Source organism: Aulostomus chinensis, chromosome 18, assembly GCF_037954235.1.
Source record: "Aulostomus chinensis isolate RoL2024-O1b breed Wild chromosome 18, RoL_Achi_v1.0, whole genome shotgun sequence".
NCBI lineage: Eukaryota > Metazoa > Chordata > Actinopteri > Syngnathiformes > Aulostomidae > Aulostomus > Aulostomus chinensis.
The window spans coordinates 18,331,064-18,349,060 of record NC_141337.1 but is presented as its reverse complement, the minus strand read 5'-3'; the positions used below and the strand labels follow the sequence as shown (position 1 = coordinate 18,349,060).

At 40.8% G+C, this 17,997-nt stretch overlaps 2 protein-coding genes across 2 annotated transcripts; both read right to left on the bottom strand.

Annotated features, from left to right (window-relative positions):
- Window positions 1-6,073: 6,073 nt before the first annotated feature.
- bglap (bone gamma-carboxyglutamate (gla) protein) lies at window positions 6,074-8,059 on the bottom strand. Its single transcript, XM_086185059.1, has 4 exons — window positions 7,679-8,059; window positions 7,380-7,427; window positions 6,942-7,026; window positions 6,074-6,677 (listed from the first exon to the last, which is right to left on the bottom strand). Exons 1-4 carry the CDS (start codon window positions 7,734-7,736, stop codon window positions 6,575-6,577), a joined length of 294 nt encoding a protein of 97 aa, XP_086041185.1. The 5' UTR covers window positions 7,737-8,059; the 3' UTR covers window positions 6,074-6,574.
- Window positions 8,060-9,620: 1,561 nt separating this feature from the next.
- mgp (matrix Gla protein) lies at window positions 9,621-13,708 on the bottom strand. The gene is made up of 5 exons (XM_086185058.1): window positions 13,595-13,708; window positions 11,851-11,935; window positions 11,704-11,733; window positions 11,493-11,586; window positions 9,621-10,200 (listed from the first exon to the last, which is right to left on the bottom strand). Exons 2-5 carry the CDS (start codon window positions 11,909-11,911, stop codon window positions 10,044-10,046), a joined length of 342 nt encoding a protein of 113 aa, XP_086041184.1. The 5' UTR covers window positions 11,912-11,935; window positions 13,595-13,708; the 3' UTR covers window positions 9,621-10,043.
- Window positions 13,709-17,997: the final 4,289 nt, after the last annotated feature.

Here is a 17,997-nt window from a genome sequence, read left to right as displayed (position 1 = left end):
ACCTCGATGTCCAAATGTTGCCAAAGGTTATCTAAAAAAAACAACAAATTGGCATTTTAGTACATGATTTCAAACAACAACAAACAAATAATGCTGAATAACATGCCTGAAGTGGGTGCTGACAGCTGTTGTGAAGACGGTCCCAGCTGCAGCTGGGGCTCATTTGCGCGTCCGATTACAGACCCACAGTCTGACCGCAGTCTACTGATGGCCTCACTGAACTTGGAGGAATTGCAGAACCCGAGTGATTTAAATCTGGGGTGTGGAAGTGTTGCTAGGGGCAACACACTTAATGACTCCAGATTGGAAGCAGTGTCTGTGACTCGACGCTTCAGGTGTTCGTGTAGGTGTATGGCTGCCTGTGTGTGCAAGGTTGAAGCATGACGCTCTAGTGCGTGATAGAGCATTTTCATCGTCGGGATGACCTTTGACCCCGACACTCGCCTCTCTTCAGACAACTCCACCGTAGCTTGATGGAAAGGAGCAAGCACAAGAAGTGTTTCTCCTATGATGGGATACCCATCAGCTGTAAGTGGAGTCAAATCTGTTTTTAGAGAGGCCAGAGACACCCACACTGGTTCCCTCTCATCATGCAGCCTTGTCAGCATTTCATACGTGCTGTTCCAGCGTGTTGGCACCTCATTGATGAGTTTCAGTCCTCGGCTGTAGTGCTGATCTGAAGTATGTGACAATGTGCCTAGCTTTGTGTCTGATGGATGGAAGTGGGGGGATCTGATCACATGTGTTATGCAAATTGTGTGCCGAATTTGGAGCTGTCTAGTAGATGCAATCCTGTTTGTCGCTGCGTCGGTCACAAGACACTTTAGTTTATTGGTTATGGCCCAGTCCTCCATCACGCCCCTTTTGACTTGGGCCAAATTGTCAGCAGTGTGACTTGGTGGAAAGTATTGCACTCCCAACACAGAGGTACACAACTGCAAATTCTCATTAATGTAATGACAGGTAAGAGCCCAGGAAGCCTCCATGTTCACGGATGTCCACATGTCAGCTGTTATACTCACTGCCACAGATTGCTGTACTTCCATTTTCACTCGTTCCCATTCCTCCTCATACTTTTTGGCCACCATTTGTTTGATGGTCTGAAAATTACACCAAGTCAAACCAAAAGCAAATCAGTATATTTAAATTCAAGATGAAATAAACTGGAGATATCAACTACTACTTTAGATCATTCCCACACAAACCTTTCTGGTTGGCAAACATATGAGGGCTCAAGGACCTGAAGCAGTTCCCTGAACCCTTCACTCTCAACAGTGCTGAGGGGCTGGCAGTCCTTCAGGATGAGATTCAGCAGAGCCTCATCCAGCACCTGCTTCCTGGAAGCTGGATGGTTAAAAATGAAGTAAAGAATAAATTAATAGGATTTAATTATCAATAAAGCAACTGTGAGTAAGTTGTAGAGTGGCTGTATACCTGAGTTCATCCTGGGTGGATCTGGGACTTCATTCTCATGCCTGGCCCTATCATGCCTCAGCACTGAAGAGGTGCTTTTGTTTAAATAGGATAGTTCTGTGGAACAAATGTGATATTTAACCTGCAGAAAATAATATGAAGAGTAAACTGAGAGTCACTTTGAAATGAATTTGAATTCAGATAGATCAAGTGGAAACTCAAAATGGTCCCACTCGGCGGAAACCTTTCTCTTGGCTTGAGGCTGCGCCATAATTCTTGATGAATTTAACGATGATCAGATCAGAGATTCATTTGGCCGATACATCCCATTGACAGATGCGCTTCCTTATAAACACAGTTTGGCGCGTCAGTGTCAGTTCGAAACAGTTCCTGTATCGGTCACGTGACTTTCTTAAAGCGATACGCGCACCGACAAGGGGTTTTGCTCTATGAGCTCGACGCATGCGCCGACGCATCGGTGTTGCCGGACCCATCACTAGTCACCACGCTACGACAAAATAATTTAATATTACAAGACAGCTGTTTTAAAGTCGAATGCTTGGAACTACTTTCTTTGGCGGCATGGAATCACTCCGCCCGGCATGTACCAGCCATTTAAGTGACCTGGCGACCTTGTGAAATTTGACCCCGATTTTAAGGCACTTCTGGGAGCGCTACATACATCAAATTTGCATCATTTGTACCCGATAAGTCAAAGTTTCAGAATCTGCGTCTGTTAGTCGCTGTGTCTTTTCTAGGCTGCAGAGTTGCCCAAAACGCCATTTAATTGACCTGGCGACCTTGTGAACTTTGACCCTGATTGTAAGGCACTTCTGGGAGGGCTAAAGACATCAAATTTGCATCATTTGTGCGTTGCGAGTCAAAGTTTCGGAATCGGTCGTCTGTCTGTCTCTGTCATTGCCAGGCTGCAGGGCCACCCAAAACACCATTTAAAGGAACAAAACAGCACACCTAGTGGTGAAAAAATTTCGCTTTTTGCTCCTGTAAGTGACCTGGTGACCTTGTGAACTTGTACCTTGATTTTTCACTGACTAAATGCCATTGCAGTGATAACTGGAGACACAATTGCTACAATACTCAAAATACGCACATTTCGTATTAGCACATTCTTACTGTCTCTATTTCACAGACCTCAGCAGGTGAGGCTGGGAGACGTCACTTCATCCACCACCATCCTCAACACCCCTCCTCTATTCACTCTTCAACCACAACTGCACTCCCATTCACTCAACAAACCACACATTCAAATTAGCAGACGACACAGCCATAGTGGGGGTGATCACCAACAGCAATGAGGCAGCCTACAGGGAGGAGGTGCAGGCCCTCACATCCTGGTGTCGAAACAATGACCTGCTCCTCAACACCAGCAAGACAAAGGAGCTCGTCATCGACTTCAGGAAAAGCAGGGACCCATCACATGCCAATCTGATGATCAATGGAGAAGTGGCGGAACAAGTGGAGAGTTTCAGATACCTTGGTGTTCATCTCTCCAAGGACCTGACGTGGGGAGTGAACACCAGGGAGCTGGTGAAGAAGGCCCAGCAGAGATTCTTCTTTCTGCGGACCCTCAGGAAAACTGGCCTACCACTGAAACTCCTCACAAACTTCTACCAGTGCACCAAAGAAAGTGTCCTGAGCTATGGATGCACTGTGTGGTTCTCCAGCTGCACCTCAGAGGAGAGGAAGGACCTGCAGCGGATCATCAAGACTGTCCAAAAAAAATCATTGGCACCCCTCTCACACCCCCTGCATCAGATCTACTCCGCCCAGCTGGAAAACAGCTGGAAAAATCAGGTCTGACTGGACACACCCTGGACAAGGTCTTTTTGAGCCCCTTCCCTCTGGCAGGCTCAGGGTCATGAGGGCACGGACAGAAAGACTGAGAACCGGCTTCTTCTCCAGGGCTGTGGAAGCTCTGACGCCAGCCTGAACTTGACTGTTGCTGCACCTCTCATCCTGCACTTTACTGTTGATGGACATTCAATTCACAATCCTACATCACCACGGGACTCACTGCACTGTCCTCTATCTTTTATTCTTATTCTTTTTCTGTCCTGTTATTTATTTTCTGTTTTTAATTATCTATTTATGCTGCTGTGTGACGGGCCGTGTCCAACTACATTTCATTGTACAGATATGTTCAATGATAGTAAAGAAAACCTTCAACCTTATTTGGTGACGATGATGCTGAAAAATCCAAAAGGCCGTCTCAAAGTCTGTTCTGAACATCTTTGTGGTCAGCAGAGACGAAAATTGTTGCGACAAACAGGGAGGGGAGCGGTGGTCCTTTTCGTCCTTGATGTTGCATCAGCTTGCACGTAACTGATGGGCCTCATGTATGCCATGGAACTGAGTCACCCCCATCTTTATTGAGTTGGATGCAAACAAGAAAATGTCTACCAAAGTATACAGTTTGAATGACAGTTTAAATGCCTAATGTGTTCATGGAGGCCAGCCCTCGGTTCCAAAAATATTCAAAATTTTGTGCAGAAAGTCCCAAAGTTTGTGTACAAAATTTTTTAAATGTTTTGCAAAAACTTCAAAACGTGTTCACAAATGTTGCAATGTTCAAACATTGATATGTGTTTTTAACACAGGTTTGAAGCTGGTATAAGATTGTAATTGTGTTGAAGCAAAGAGACATGAAGGCATATTAAGTAGATTTTACTTTCATAGATTATGACAACAAAGTGACGATAATGTTGCATAGATTTTAAGTCATGTGTACCCATTAGAAGTTAATTCAACTCATTTTATTTACTGAATCTAAATTATTCTTATCCAGAAATATAAGAAGATATACACATAAAATTTCTAAATATAAATCAATATCATCCAGATATTTAGTCAATAGAAATCAATTTAGTCTTGGTAATTATACAATATAAATTGATTTCACCAGTTTAATTAGTAAATCGAAATTACTTTTTTGCACGTATTCAGTAAATCTAAATTACTTTTTTCACATATTTGGTAAATCGAAATTACTTAAAAAAAAACTTATTAAATATAGTAAATTTTCCCTGTAAAATTGATTTGGATTTACTAAGCATTTGCCGTATTATCAGTAAATCCAAAATATTTCAAATAATCATTTCATTGTTTTGTATTTACATTTTTTGTTTAATTTTACTTTGATTCAAAACTATTGATTTAATTGTGTTGTAGTAATTAGGATCTTCTTAATTATATTAAGTGTCACTTTATTACCTTGATTTTTTTTAAGCAGACAATGGTCAAACTTTTCTGAAACTGGGTTTATTTATAAAATTCAAAGGAGCACTGGCACGTGTCAGGTGACACATGTAAAGATCTGAAAACAACTGAAAAGAAAACCAAACTCAGATGCACTCTGCTTGAGATGAAACAAGAAACACAGGGGCAGGAAAAGAGACTGTGACTGACGAGGACGGATAAATTGACAAGCCACAGCTGAAGTACACAAAAAGATGAGATACTGACAAAGACAAGAAAAACTACTAAAAATAAGACAGGAAATGTAGAGTGAACTGACACAGAGACATAAACTAAAAAAAACAAACCCTCATGAAACAAAAGAAACGAATAAATTACAGAACTAAACAACCAAAAAGTCCAAAACCAAAACTTAAAGTCCATGCTTGAAAGTGGACTCAGTCCAGAAGGGGCCGTGACACCCTGGCTCCATTTGCAACCACGATGAGTAAGAAGGACAACAATTTCTGTGATGAATTTCAAAGTAGACGTGTCGAAATATTCCACTAATGTGTAAAAACATCAATGATGAGACGACATTGACTTTGCACAGCTGAAAGCTGAAAGAAAACAGATTTTTATAGTTTACATGTGGACCAGTGTCAGAGAGGAAGGTCACACCTCAGTCAAACTGTCACGCAGAGGCTCCTTGTTGGGCTGTGTTGTAGGGCCTTCAGGTAACGGTGCTGTCTGGATGATGTTGCTGCTCCGGTGACGAGGCGCTGAATGAGGCGCAACGAATACAGCAGAGGGAGACATTCGACCTTTTCATCTTGCGTCAGCACACTGCATTTCTACACAATCTGAAAATTAGAATCCATTTACGGGATCAGCTGGTGGTTTGGTGTGGGACAGCAGGTGAATAATTCTTTATCTGTAGGATTATATATGTTTGCTTTAAGGCTTAATTAAGAAATAAATCAATGTAATATAATTGTTAGGCGGCAGGTGTGAAAGGAAAACCGAAACAAATCAACAACTAAAAACACAACCCCTTCAGTCACTTCTTAAATTTCCTTTCTCCCTACTCAGACATTTGGCAACGCCCAGAAAGGAGTCTAATATGTCTTATAATAGGACGGTATCAAGTGGAATATTTTTATGATCATGCGTACGTGAGGTGGCCCTCTGCTTTAGACAGCGACTGCATTAAGATTCAAAAACTGCTGCCGCAGAGAGTACAGTTCAGTGAGTCTCATTGGTTGACATTTAAAAAAATTGGCAAATACCCCAAAAATCGAGTGAACTTTGACATGGTAGAAAAATGTGTGTGTGTGTGTGTGTGTTTTTAAGTTAATTCTTAAGTCCAAATTTTCATCTACAATTTTTCTTTGAGAAAATTCCCTCAGTTTTCCTGAGATATGGACAAAAATGAGAAGAATGAATGTTGTGACAATTCGAAGCGCCGTCAACGCCAGGGAGACACCCCTGGAATATAGCGCCTAATCACAACACAAATTATCCCGTGACACTTGACACACAACACACGGGTAGAGCAAGCGAAGAACCGCACCCTTCCAATGAATTTACACCAACAATTCCACCTGAACAGGCACATCGGTGACAGAACACACGTAGCAGAGTTTCATTTATTTTTGGTTCATTTCATCACATTACAGGCTGACAGAAGAAATAGCATGAGACAGACGATTGTGTGGTCTGTGCAGAATGGAAAATCAAATATAAATGCCAGTAATGTTCCTCTTACACTCATCTTATCCATTTGCAAAAATCTTGATCACATCTCTTGTCTTTTTCATTTGTGTCATTATGAAAAAACTTTTGGACATGTGTTAGCACACTTTTTTTTTTTATCTAATTGTAAAGGAAGAAAAAAAAGTCAAGCTCAAAGATATGAATAATGAAAGAAAGCTGCAATGAGAAATAAGTTGCGATAGTGTGGCTTCTAATAGGGGATTGGTCCATAGTAGGCGGTGTAGGCAGCGATGATTCCAGATGTGTCCATCATGTTCTCACAATCAAAGTTTGCCTCACACACTTCTCTCAGGCTGAGTGGAGAGACAGACAGATAAAGAGAGATTTATGATATTCCACATGATACAAACACAGATATGCAGCAGGGAGGGATGTGATGTGTGTGTTTAAGAGTTAGACGGAAGCAAGTGGACTTCTTTTTGGTGTAGGAGATGTTTCACCTACCAAAGGAAGTCCAGTTGCCTATGCCTCACTCTTAGACTACCATGTCCTGGATGACTGAGAACCTTCACCGCGATGTGTGTGTTTGTTTGGGGATGTCACACTGTGAATTGTACCTCTCCAACTGGGCCAAGGACAACTCTCCAGCAGCTCTCTTCTGTCTCACCACTGTGGAGGCCTGGTCTTTCTCCACAAACGTGCCTGCATCACATCGCCTTAAGTTAAAATTCATCACAAACCTAAGCAATATTCTGCAGAGCTCCTAAGGTGATGAAATAAAAAAAAAAGAATTAATCTAAATTAAAATAATCTAAAATAGATAAAGTATCTGGCAATAGAAACTTTTTTGTCCCTTAGGGGCTCCATAATGCCCTTATAAAATCAAATAGAAATATCTGCAGCAATCAAAAGCTTTTAAAAAAAAAATATATTATGTGAACAGCACCTAAATTTCTCCAAAAAGCTCAACTGAGTGACACAAATATGTTACATATGACCGATGAAAATCAAACTGATGATCAATTCAAAAATGAGTTGTAGAATCATGACCTTACCCTCCTCAGCAGGGGCCTCTCTTGCAGGCTGGGAACCCATGGAGGCATCTGTCAAACACAAGGAAAAATAATTATCTAAGATTTTTAAAAATTTTATTTTTAATTGTCAGTACAGGAATTCGAGAGTCACTTTGGAACCATTTCTGTTTTCGCTCATATTCATTTTTTTCACAGATTTTAGAGGCTTTTCACGTTATTTTCCGAGCAAAAAATACCTGACACGTAAATGAAAAAGATAACATACTTGGAATAAAGAGTTCTCAAACACATACACCTGTATACTGTTATGCAGCTGTTACCTGAAGTCAGACAGATAACTGCCAGGGAGCAGAAAACCAGGATGGCCAGAGTCTTCATCTTCAGGTTCGGTCTTTAGCGTCTGCAGTGTCAGGCAACAAATGGACTGTCCCTCTTCTCCTCTCTCTCTTTTTATTTCTCTTGCACATATACATAAATACACTCTTCGATTCTTAGATGCAGCCCTCACTGTGTGATTGGTTAGGGAATCAGGTATCACTCACTTACACTGATGCAGCAACACACAGCTCGTCCACACAAAAATGCAAGACATTTTTGCAGAAGTGCACATCACTCACAAATTCTCACACTGACACATCCACAAACACAGATGTTACCATCACCAATGCTTATTCAATCACAAGCTCCCACACTAAGTCTGTATATTTAAAAAAAAAAAAAGAAAAAAAAAAGCAAAATAAACTTGTTGGGCTCTGAATTTTGGATCCACAATACATATCAAGTAAGATGGGCCCCCAGTTCCCATGTATTATATTAATTTCCTAGAGATTTAACCACTTTTTGCCTAACACTAATCTGTGACACAAAAATCAGGATTTCGCCAACTGGGGACATTCGTGTCATCTCCACTTGCACATGATTATCTAGTTTTAAGTCTGACTTGTGTACCCAAAGCTGGTTTATATAGACGTACACGTACGGAAAAAGAAGGAAAATCTCTGCTTTTGAAATATCAGTATTCTTTTGAAAGTAAAGGTGATGAGTAAACAAATGTGGGTGACTCACAGTCACAGACAGCTACCATGGGAAGTGGCTTCGGTTAAAAAAAAAAACCCTTTTCAATCTTGTTTGGGTTATTTCATCAACTGCTGATAAATCCAGTGTGTCCCTGTGAATCATCATTTATGTGTCTTGGTATCTTCATCTGTATCCTGACAGCAGGATTTCGTGTTTCTGGTGACATACAAAATTTTTCAGTGTGAGAAAGAAATAGGGTATTGCACTGCAAATGTCAGAGATGCAATGTCGGTGGCCATCCTGGGGAGGTCAGAGTTTTACAGCACACGCCCACACACGTTTACACTTAGTTCACTCGGGGCATGTGGCACAAAACAGTGGAATACAAACTAAAGCAGAAAAAAACACCATCCCTCATCGTGAGACAGAATTCTATTCCAAATGTTTTCTCTTTTATTACAACCCCCGCTGATTTTCTACAGAAGGAGAGCTACATTTAAAGAAGCGCAGTGCTTAGGAGGATCATTTGAGAGATATTTTTAGCAAAATTAGTGGTTGGTTTGACAATGTAGCACTTGGTAGAAAGGTGCAAATCCTCCTCAAGAAATATATCTAAACATGCATTTAAAAATGTATTCATATCTTTCCTATTTCCTATTTATTAGTGAGAGGCTGGTACACGGATATATACACAAGAGATACATTCCCACAGCTTTCTAAATGTATGGTTTAAAAAACATGCAGATTTTTGTTTCCTTTTCTGCGCTACTTGTTTCAGGATTCTGGACCAGTCTTGACAGAATCATCTGGGCTGTAATTTCACTGTCTGCTTCAATACTGCTTCCCTGTCTCATAGGATGGACTTCAAGGGTTCAAGCTCAGGACATCTGTCTCTGTGCTTATTGAGGTCTTGTGGCAGCTCAGAAAAAACAAACATTCAGTATCGCTGTACTGCTTTCTTTTTTTCTTTTTTTTTATGATGGCTGCGCCATGCTGACGTCTGCTGTCTTGGCTCCAAGTGACTGTCTGGAGCAGCAAGTGTGTGGTGTGTTACACAGATTTCTCTTGCAAGTACAAGAAACACACACACCACCCTTGTTGCAATCAGAAAAGCTGGTGTACTGCCAGTATTCTATTTCATCTTGAGCAGTCACGGGAATTTTCAGAATTATAACATCTGCCACGTATTGCAAATACTGGCACTGAAGAGAAGATCATGTGGCAAAAAAAAAGGCACAAGCAGGATATGGACAAAACCAAATAAGGGCAATTTTTATTGTTTTCAAAGCACTGGAAAAAAAATCACTGACAGCACTGCTGGCATGGCTACACAGGTGGATAATGCAAGAAATGATAAATGGATAATGAGCATTCAATTATATAACACATAATGTCCATAAATGCTAAAAGGGTTTCGTGATGGTAGATAAGAAATAACCTGAGATTATATGGCCATGAAAGTCTACAAATGATGGCTTATTATGAGATGTGATACTTTGGTATTTATGACGTTTGTTTTGTTCGAGGCTTGTCATATCATATTCAGAAGAGGCCACAAAAACAACTACATAAATTATATAAAAGTCATGAAATTTGGAATGCAGTGATGCTAACTCATACCTAGACCATAATGATCATTTAGCATGTGGCTGAGAGAGAACATTTAGCTCAATATCGACGAAAACCTGCTGGTCTCTGCAGTTGATTTCGGGAACCAAAGTATTTCTGGAAGGCCTGCTGAAAGCCGTGGCGGTATGCGTAGAATCGGCAGGGAGAATAGTCCTCGCAGGTCTCTGCACGCCTCTCTGCCGGAGATTTTATCTTCCTGAAGAGGGTAGAGTACAAGCAGACAGAAATAGTTAGAGGGAGGAATGGCGAGCTGCAGTGAGAGAAGGAGGAAACTTATAATTAAGAGCAGATGCAGCTGGTGGCTTCTGTCTTTGTCCTTTGTTGCATTTCTTGCGTAATCTCCAAAACTGCAGGTACACTCAGCTTCAGGCTGAGAGTGTTTACTGTCGGCGAATCTTCTGAGCACATATAGATGTTTAAGAATCTTATTAGATTTGGTCTTGAAGCATTACTTTGCCCTATACTTCTAGTGTGATATGCCCTTCAGTGATTCACAAAAATGCCCCCCCCCCCCCTCCCCCCTTATTACTTCTTGGTGACTCCAGAAATCAAAAAAGGCCAGACACATATTATAAGCTTGGAATGGCCATTAACCAATAGCAACAGAAAAACTGTGCAATAGGTTTGTTTTCAAACTCTCAGACACATTATCCAGAATAGAGCGCCAAAGGGATGATCTCGTTTTGTAGGCCAGCCCAGTAGTTAGCATTGTCATGGGTTTCCTCAGCCACAAACATGAAAATACCCTCTATGGCAAACAAAAGAATGACACCTAGATTTTTTTCTTGTAGCAAGACAAGCTTCACAAATAAACACAAGTTTTAATGTCGAAATGCAGTCATTAGAACTGAAAAGCTAACATTAGCCAGCATAGATTAGCTTTTTTGTTATGTTGTCAATGTCCGTGACCACCACTGTTGTCTCGTTTAGTCCCTTTTAAGAAATCTGAAAGCATTGAAATTTTTGAATGTCATATTAACTGATGTAGCTTATGCTATGGAACAAAATGTTTATTATTTTAAGATACTGTGAACCACAGACATTATTTCAAAACATGTTACCTTTGGGACAAAGGAAGTGGACATTCAGCAATGCTCATGTAGTTTCTGGTTTTAGGACTCACTGCTGTGCCATAATCTAAACCCTGTTTATCCAGTTGTACGCTGAATATTATAGTTTGATTTGAACTTAAAATAACCAAGCTACAAACCCTTCTAGCTATGCACTCAAATCAAGGGTTTGTGGATTATTTTTGCCATGGTTGGATAAAGAGGACTTGGATTTACCAGCGATGATGCTTTCAAGTGTTTGTAAGGTTTTCTGTTGTTCGTGTTACGAGAAGAAGTCATGCAGGAGGGAATAACCTTAACGAGTTAAGTACAGCTGTATATTTTAATGACATATTACATTTTTTGGGTAAAGTAACATTGTAATGTGTGTATCAGAATGTGCTCTGTAAGCTGGTCAGTTGTTTTGTGTTTTACTCACCTGTAAAAGAATTGGCGTCCTCTCGGTGGGTTATATACATTGCCTCTTCCTGGTGTGATGAAAGAGTTGGCGCGGTTTGGGGGTACGAACAAATCTGAAATCACAGTACTTTATTTAACTATTTGAACAAGGTAAATAATGCATAATGAGCCAATAATGAGCAAATTATACAAAAGGACGATTTTTCCATGAATCAGAGATGTTTAATCACCTTCAATGGATTCTGCACTTTCATGAGAGTCTAAAGGAAAAACGGGAATTGATGTTAATCTTAAATGATCAATTATTGGCTTAATCTGCTTTAATACAAATTATGAAAAGATAATAACTGCTGAAAGATAGCAAAGAGAGAATGTACCGTAGGAGACACAGAGTGAGACCACAGCACAGAGTGCCAGACACTGGAGAAGGCTCCTCATCCTGGGGCTTGTTTATCTGCCTGTCTGCAGGAGAATAAGAAGAAGGTGTTGCAGTGAGTCGTGACGGCACCAAAATAAGAAAAAATGAACCACAACCAGGGATAGATGACTGAAGGTGCAGGCGTTTCTAAATCTGAATCTGTGGTTTTGCACACAGACATGTGGACTCCTGATTTATACTGCCTATTAGACATACATCATTTCTCAATGCGGTACACATGGCACAATTTCTATCACGGGAGAAAGAAAATTTATATTCATAGTTCAACAGTGAGATCAACTTAGACCACAAGAAACAGCTGGAAGAGGGAAGAGAGAATGATTGTTTATGTGCCAACCGATGGGGTCCAAATACATGCACAGTTAATGCAAGCAAATCATCTGTAATTATAGAGGAGCCAGTATTATAAATGATTCATCATACACACTCATCTTGACATGTGCACATATAGACTTGATGTGCAAATTTGTATACATGCAAGTGATCTGTGTGTGACACCTGTCAAACAGCAATACCAAATGTCTGTAACATTAAAGCAGACAAACACACACACATACACACACACACATACACACTCACTCACACACACATACACACACAATCGCATGCTTCCACGCAGGAAAGCTTTCACCCCCATCTTCTTTTTGAGGGATTTGGACAGGATTCACTCCAGCCCTCTTTTTTGCTTTCAATAACTTCTTTCATGACACATAAACACACATATACACACATATACACACACACACACACACACAAAGGACACACTGATGCACACACACACACACACACACACACACAAAGGACACACTGATGCACACACACACACACACACACACACACACACACACACACACACACACACACACATGACACTCATAGAGCAGCCCCCTCAGGCATATTTTGGCTTCAGTGAAAAACCCCAGAGTGGACATTGAAAGACCAAGACTGAGGCCCAAAAGTTCAAAAAGCAACTTGGAGAGACTGGCATGGACAGCCAGACATGTGTGGGAGGCTAAAGCCACTTTTGGGAGACAAGCCAGATGTACATTAATCGGGGACAGCGTGTGCCATCGGGGTACAAAAGATGTATCCCAAATTGTAAAATGCTGATTTTTGGGTCAGCAGTTATGATTAATGTTGAAGTTTGTCACCCGTAAATTAATGTACACATGAGTAAGTGTATCATCATGTGTGCATCTATGTGTGTGCGCATCTGAGTGTGTGAAGTGCTGACAACAGTGTCTACAGAAATTAATGCCTGTCTGAATCTTCACGGAGGTCCTTGAGAATTTACAACTGTGTTTCCTGCAGGTATAATGTCTCCTCTCCATGGAAAAAAACCCCACTGCTATATAAAAGACACACACACACACACACACACACACACACACACACACACACACAACAGACACACACATACACACACATAAACAGACACACACACACACACAAACAGACACACACATAAACAGACACACACACACACACACACACAGCTAAATATTCAAGTTATTTTTTCCAAAACATAGCCAGATGAGGTTCTACTGTTGCATATTAAAGTAAACAAATACAGAAGAGGCTGCAGCATTTAACAGCACTGGAAGATGCATCTTAAGGACAGAATAACAGCATGGGAGTTGTCTTAATTAAAACAGGACTTTCAGTTTCTGTAATGTACTTACTGTTAAAGGCACTTTTGAAGTCTTGGAAATATCAATCTGTCTGTGTTTTCTCCTGAGAAATAGTTCCTAATTCCTCACAGTGAGACTTTTATACTTACCTCTCTCCCCACACTCATTTCCCCCCCCCGACTCCCTCCCCTCATAGCCCTCGCCCTCTCTCCTCCCTTCTCATACTATCAGCCCTCTTTTCCAGTGTTTAATCAGGCCGGCATATTAGCTCACTTGCTCCTTGACTCCCACGCTTTTGCCCCCCCCCCCCCCCAAAAAAAAACAAAAAAACAGGAGGCAGGCTAGGTGGGACGGAGAATAACAAGCGGGGGCTGGGGGGGTACACAGAGAGGTAGCTAGCACAGGGGTGTCTAAGCTGCCTCATAACAGGTATGTGATAATATTCACTGCTATTTGACATCATGGCAGCTGAATAAAAAAAAGAAATTCATCCACGATACACACCCAGTGGACTGTTTGGCCCCTGTGTTCCATATGTGAGAGCAAGCTTCATTTTGAAGTGGGCTTTTTTTTTTTGTGGTTAATATCCTTTTAAGTTTTGTGAATGGAATCTATGTTCTCATTTATGCCTTGAGACTTTTCAGTGCACAAACAGATCATGACAGCTCTGACGCATATATTTGAGAACATGAGTTGTATGTTATTTTGTCTCAGTGCTAAGTCAACACATAGCTCTCTATTTTACCAACTTTAGGTCATGGAGGAGGAACTTTGATATCTTAGAGTTATGTAACAGCACATCACATCAGGCAGAACAGCAGCCAACAAGTAAACACACCAGAGTAGGACGACAGGCTTTGGCCGAGAATCAGCGAGACTCAGACAGACAGATAAACACTGAGACAGACATAAGATGGAGACAAGTCCTGCTGACAGATAAGGATATGGAGATGGAGCCAGATACAGCAGAGAGACAAAGCACAAGGTTGTAGATGTTTTGGTGCTGATGATGCTGGAATACCAAGTTTGGTTGGTTAGGTTTCAATCTCCGATCAAATATTTAAAGTCTTGCTTCTAAAGGGGGGAGGGATCATGAATGTGGAGAATGGTTTTCTTCAGATTTTAAAGATGTACACTGCTGGGGACACGGACACCTTACAAAAACAAGGCGCAACTGTAACATATAACTAAACATCCCTTACCCTGTTTTTTTTTTTTTTTTTAAACTCATATAAACCAGCTTAAAAAAGCAAAGTGTTCCCTTTCCCCAGTAGATTTGCTGCCTTTCAGTGGGTGTTCAGTACATCAGTTTCAACTTCTGGTCTGACTAAATGATCTTAGAACACTGCACCAAAACAGACAAGTTCAATCTATGGTTGAAACTGTAAAAAGTCTCATAATTCGGTGTCAGACGTTGCCTTTAACTCCATCCATCCATCCATCCATCGTCTTCTGCTTATTCCTGTTAAGGGTCGCGGGGGGGCTGGAGCCTATCCCAGAAGCTACGGGTGAGAGGCAGGTTCACCCTGGACAGGTCTCCAGTCCATCACAGGACCAACACATAGAGAGACAGACAACCATTCACACTCACAGTCACACCTACAGTCAATTTAGAGTATCAATCAGCCTCGTCCCCTCTTGATGTCTTTGGACTGTGGAGGAAGCTGGAGTACCAGAGAGAACCCACACAGGAACAGGGAGAACATGGAGACTCCACACAGAAAGATCCTGTGCTGGAGCTGGGACTGGAACCTGGAACCTTCTTGCTGTGAGGCCACAGTGCTGACCACTGCACCACTGCACCACCGCATTAACTCACGTTTCATATTCAAATCGACGCCTCTTAGGGCTGAAGCTGAGAAATGCCGTGTCAACTGCAGGGTCATTTCAGCGAATATCGACTAAAGGAACATGCCCAAATTGCCAAAATGGTCTCTGTCCTTTAACTAACATAAATTCGGGTTTGGCTAAACATAAGCTATGACAAAACCATTCAAAATTACAAGATATTGTAATTTTAAAATCGGATACATTTCTGGAACTACTTTCCAGCCTGGGCATAATGTTCTAATGCAGCATTGTCGTTGTAACTTTGACCAAAAACATTATATTTTTGTTGACAACTAGCAGTCTTACTAACCCTGACTGACGTAAAGAACATTAGGACATTTACCTCCAGACTACGACAGAGTATTTGGGCCAAACTGAACTCTTTTTTTTTTGAGATTTGGAGAAAAAAAATGTAAATGTATGAGAATAAAGTTATAATTGAATGAAGTCACAATATTAAGAAGTCATAATTTTCATGAAAATAGTCATTACTTTATGAGAAGTTGTAATTGTTGCGTTATATTTTAGAAGAGAGATATCAGAGGAGCAGTTCCCTGGGTTAATTCATCTTTATTCTCATGATATAATGGATTAAAAAAAAAAGTTTTATTCTCAAAGTCTGAAAGGCAGTCTGTTTTTGCAAGGTAGAACTATAGGTTTTGGAGGCTTAGCAGGCAAGACAGACCATTCACTACTATTCATTATGCAAAACTAACAAGGTGTTAGCCGGTCCCTGTGCATCTGGACAGGATGGCGTTTGTAAGGCATTATATTGACTTTACCTCTTAACTGTGAACATGTTATGCTTTAGTAAAGAGTTCTGAAAACAAGGTAGGGGATTTTCCAGTTTCCTGATGTGAGAAGTCCTCCATGGACATATTTGTGAAAAAGAGCAGATGTTTTCAAAAAATACTTGACAGGGGATTGGATGAACCATCTTTCACGCTAATAGCGTATGCAAAGTTAGAGCGTTCCGTTAGCAATTTAGTTAGCAAGCTAGTTAGTGACCTAGCAGTTTAATATGTAAATGGGTAACTTTTAAGTCTCTCTGACCATAAAAAACCCAAACACACAAAAACTCAACAACAACACCAATTCTGCACAACTGAAAAAAGTTTACAGTTGAATTTACCATCAGTGTTGTGTTTACACTCAGGGACAGAGTCTGGTGACAAAAACTACACACTACGGCTTTAAGTAGGACGAGTCCAATCTCAAACTTCAAGGCAGACAGGAGATGCAATAATGGGGTAAATGAAAGAAAACAGACAAGGTGACTGCATCGGGACAAAACTATCATAAGGAAATATTCGTCTGTCTCCTCCCTGTGTTCTCTTTTATTTTTGCTCTTTCTCCCCTCATCTCCTATTTCATATTTCTGTTGTTCTCCTTTTGTAAATCTCTGTCTCACCCTTCTTGCCAATACTGTACTTTTCCTCTTTCTCACTCTCTCCTCATGTGCACTTAATGTCCTATGCGGGCCAGCCCGCCCACTCTGTGCGGTGCAGCCAGATATTTAAGTGATGAGCTGTGCTATGAATGCATGAGAGGGGAAGAATCATGTTTTTGTTAGCAGTAAACCATGCCAGAGGCCCAGATAAATGATACATGACAAACAGAAAGTTGAACAACACGATGTTACACCCAGCAGGGCTGAGTGCATGTTTGAGACAGAGTGTACCTGTGCACAGAACATCTGGGCTTGAACCAAAGAAGGATCGGGTGTCCATCGAAAGAGAAAAATACATTTTTTTGGACAACTTACTCCCAAAATTTGCTACAAAATTTGTGGCCAAAACTTTTCCTGGATGTATAAATATATTTACATATGTTGTATTTATATGTATATGTATGAATATTTTGTAACATTTATAGATGCGCTAATATATTTCTGCAGATGAAAACATGTGACTTAGTAAACAAACTCCATTACCCATGACTCCTTACACCCGATACTGCTTCCTGTATCAGCTCTTATTGGTCAACAGTTCCATCTGATACTGTATGGTGGTGTCAACAATAAATGGAAAGGTATGCCGGTGCCAAAAAAAAATAGTTTAAAACTCACAGAGGATAATCAATATCATGATGAATTTATTGTGCAAAGACAAAGTCACTACATTTCCAAACTGCACTGGAAAGCCTTTTTGCTCTGGAATGGACTGAGCATGGAGCAGCGGGAGGCTTGCGTGATTTTTTTCGAATTTTTTTTACATTGATGAAATCCTTTAAATTTCATTACACAATAAAGCTAAAACCAATAACAAGAGGGTTCATTTTGAGTGGCAATGCAACCATTTGGACACAGTAAATGTTACTGTTTATCCCAGCACTGTTCATTTGCAGCCACAATTTATAGCTTGTTCCCACAGTTAGCTTCATTTGTGGCAATGAGATGTAACTTGTTCACACGCTCTGACTAATTTGTGCCCACCGCCGATTCCTCAGAGCGTGAGAACTACTTACATCTGGTGGCCCCAACATGTTTTTGCCTCTTTCCCACTTAGGGGAACTCATTGGCGTTCACTTTAAGTAAAGCAAGTAGACTGACGGATCTTGGTGATCAAGTTTTGAGAATCTGAACATGGCAGCCACAGATTAGTATGTTGATGGAAGAAGGAGGG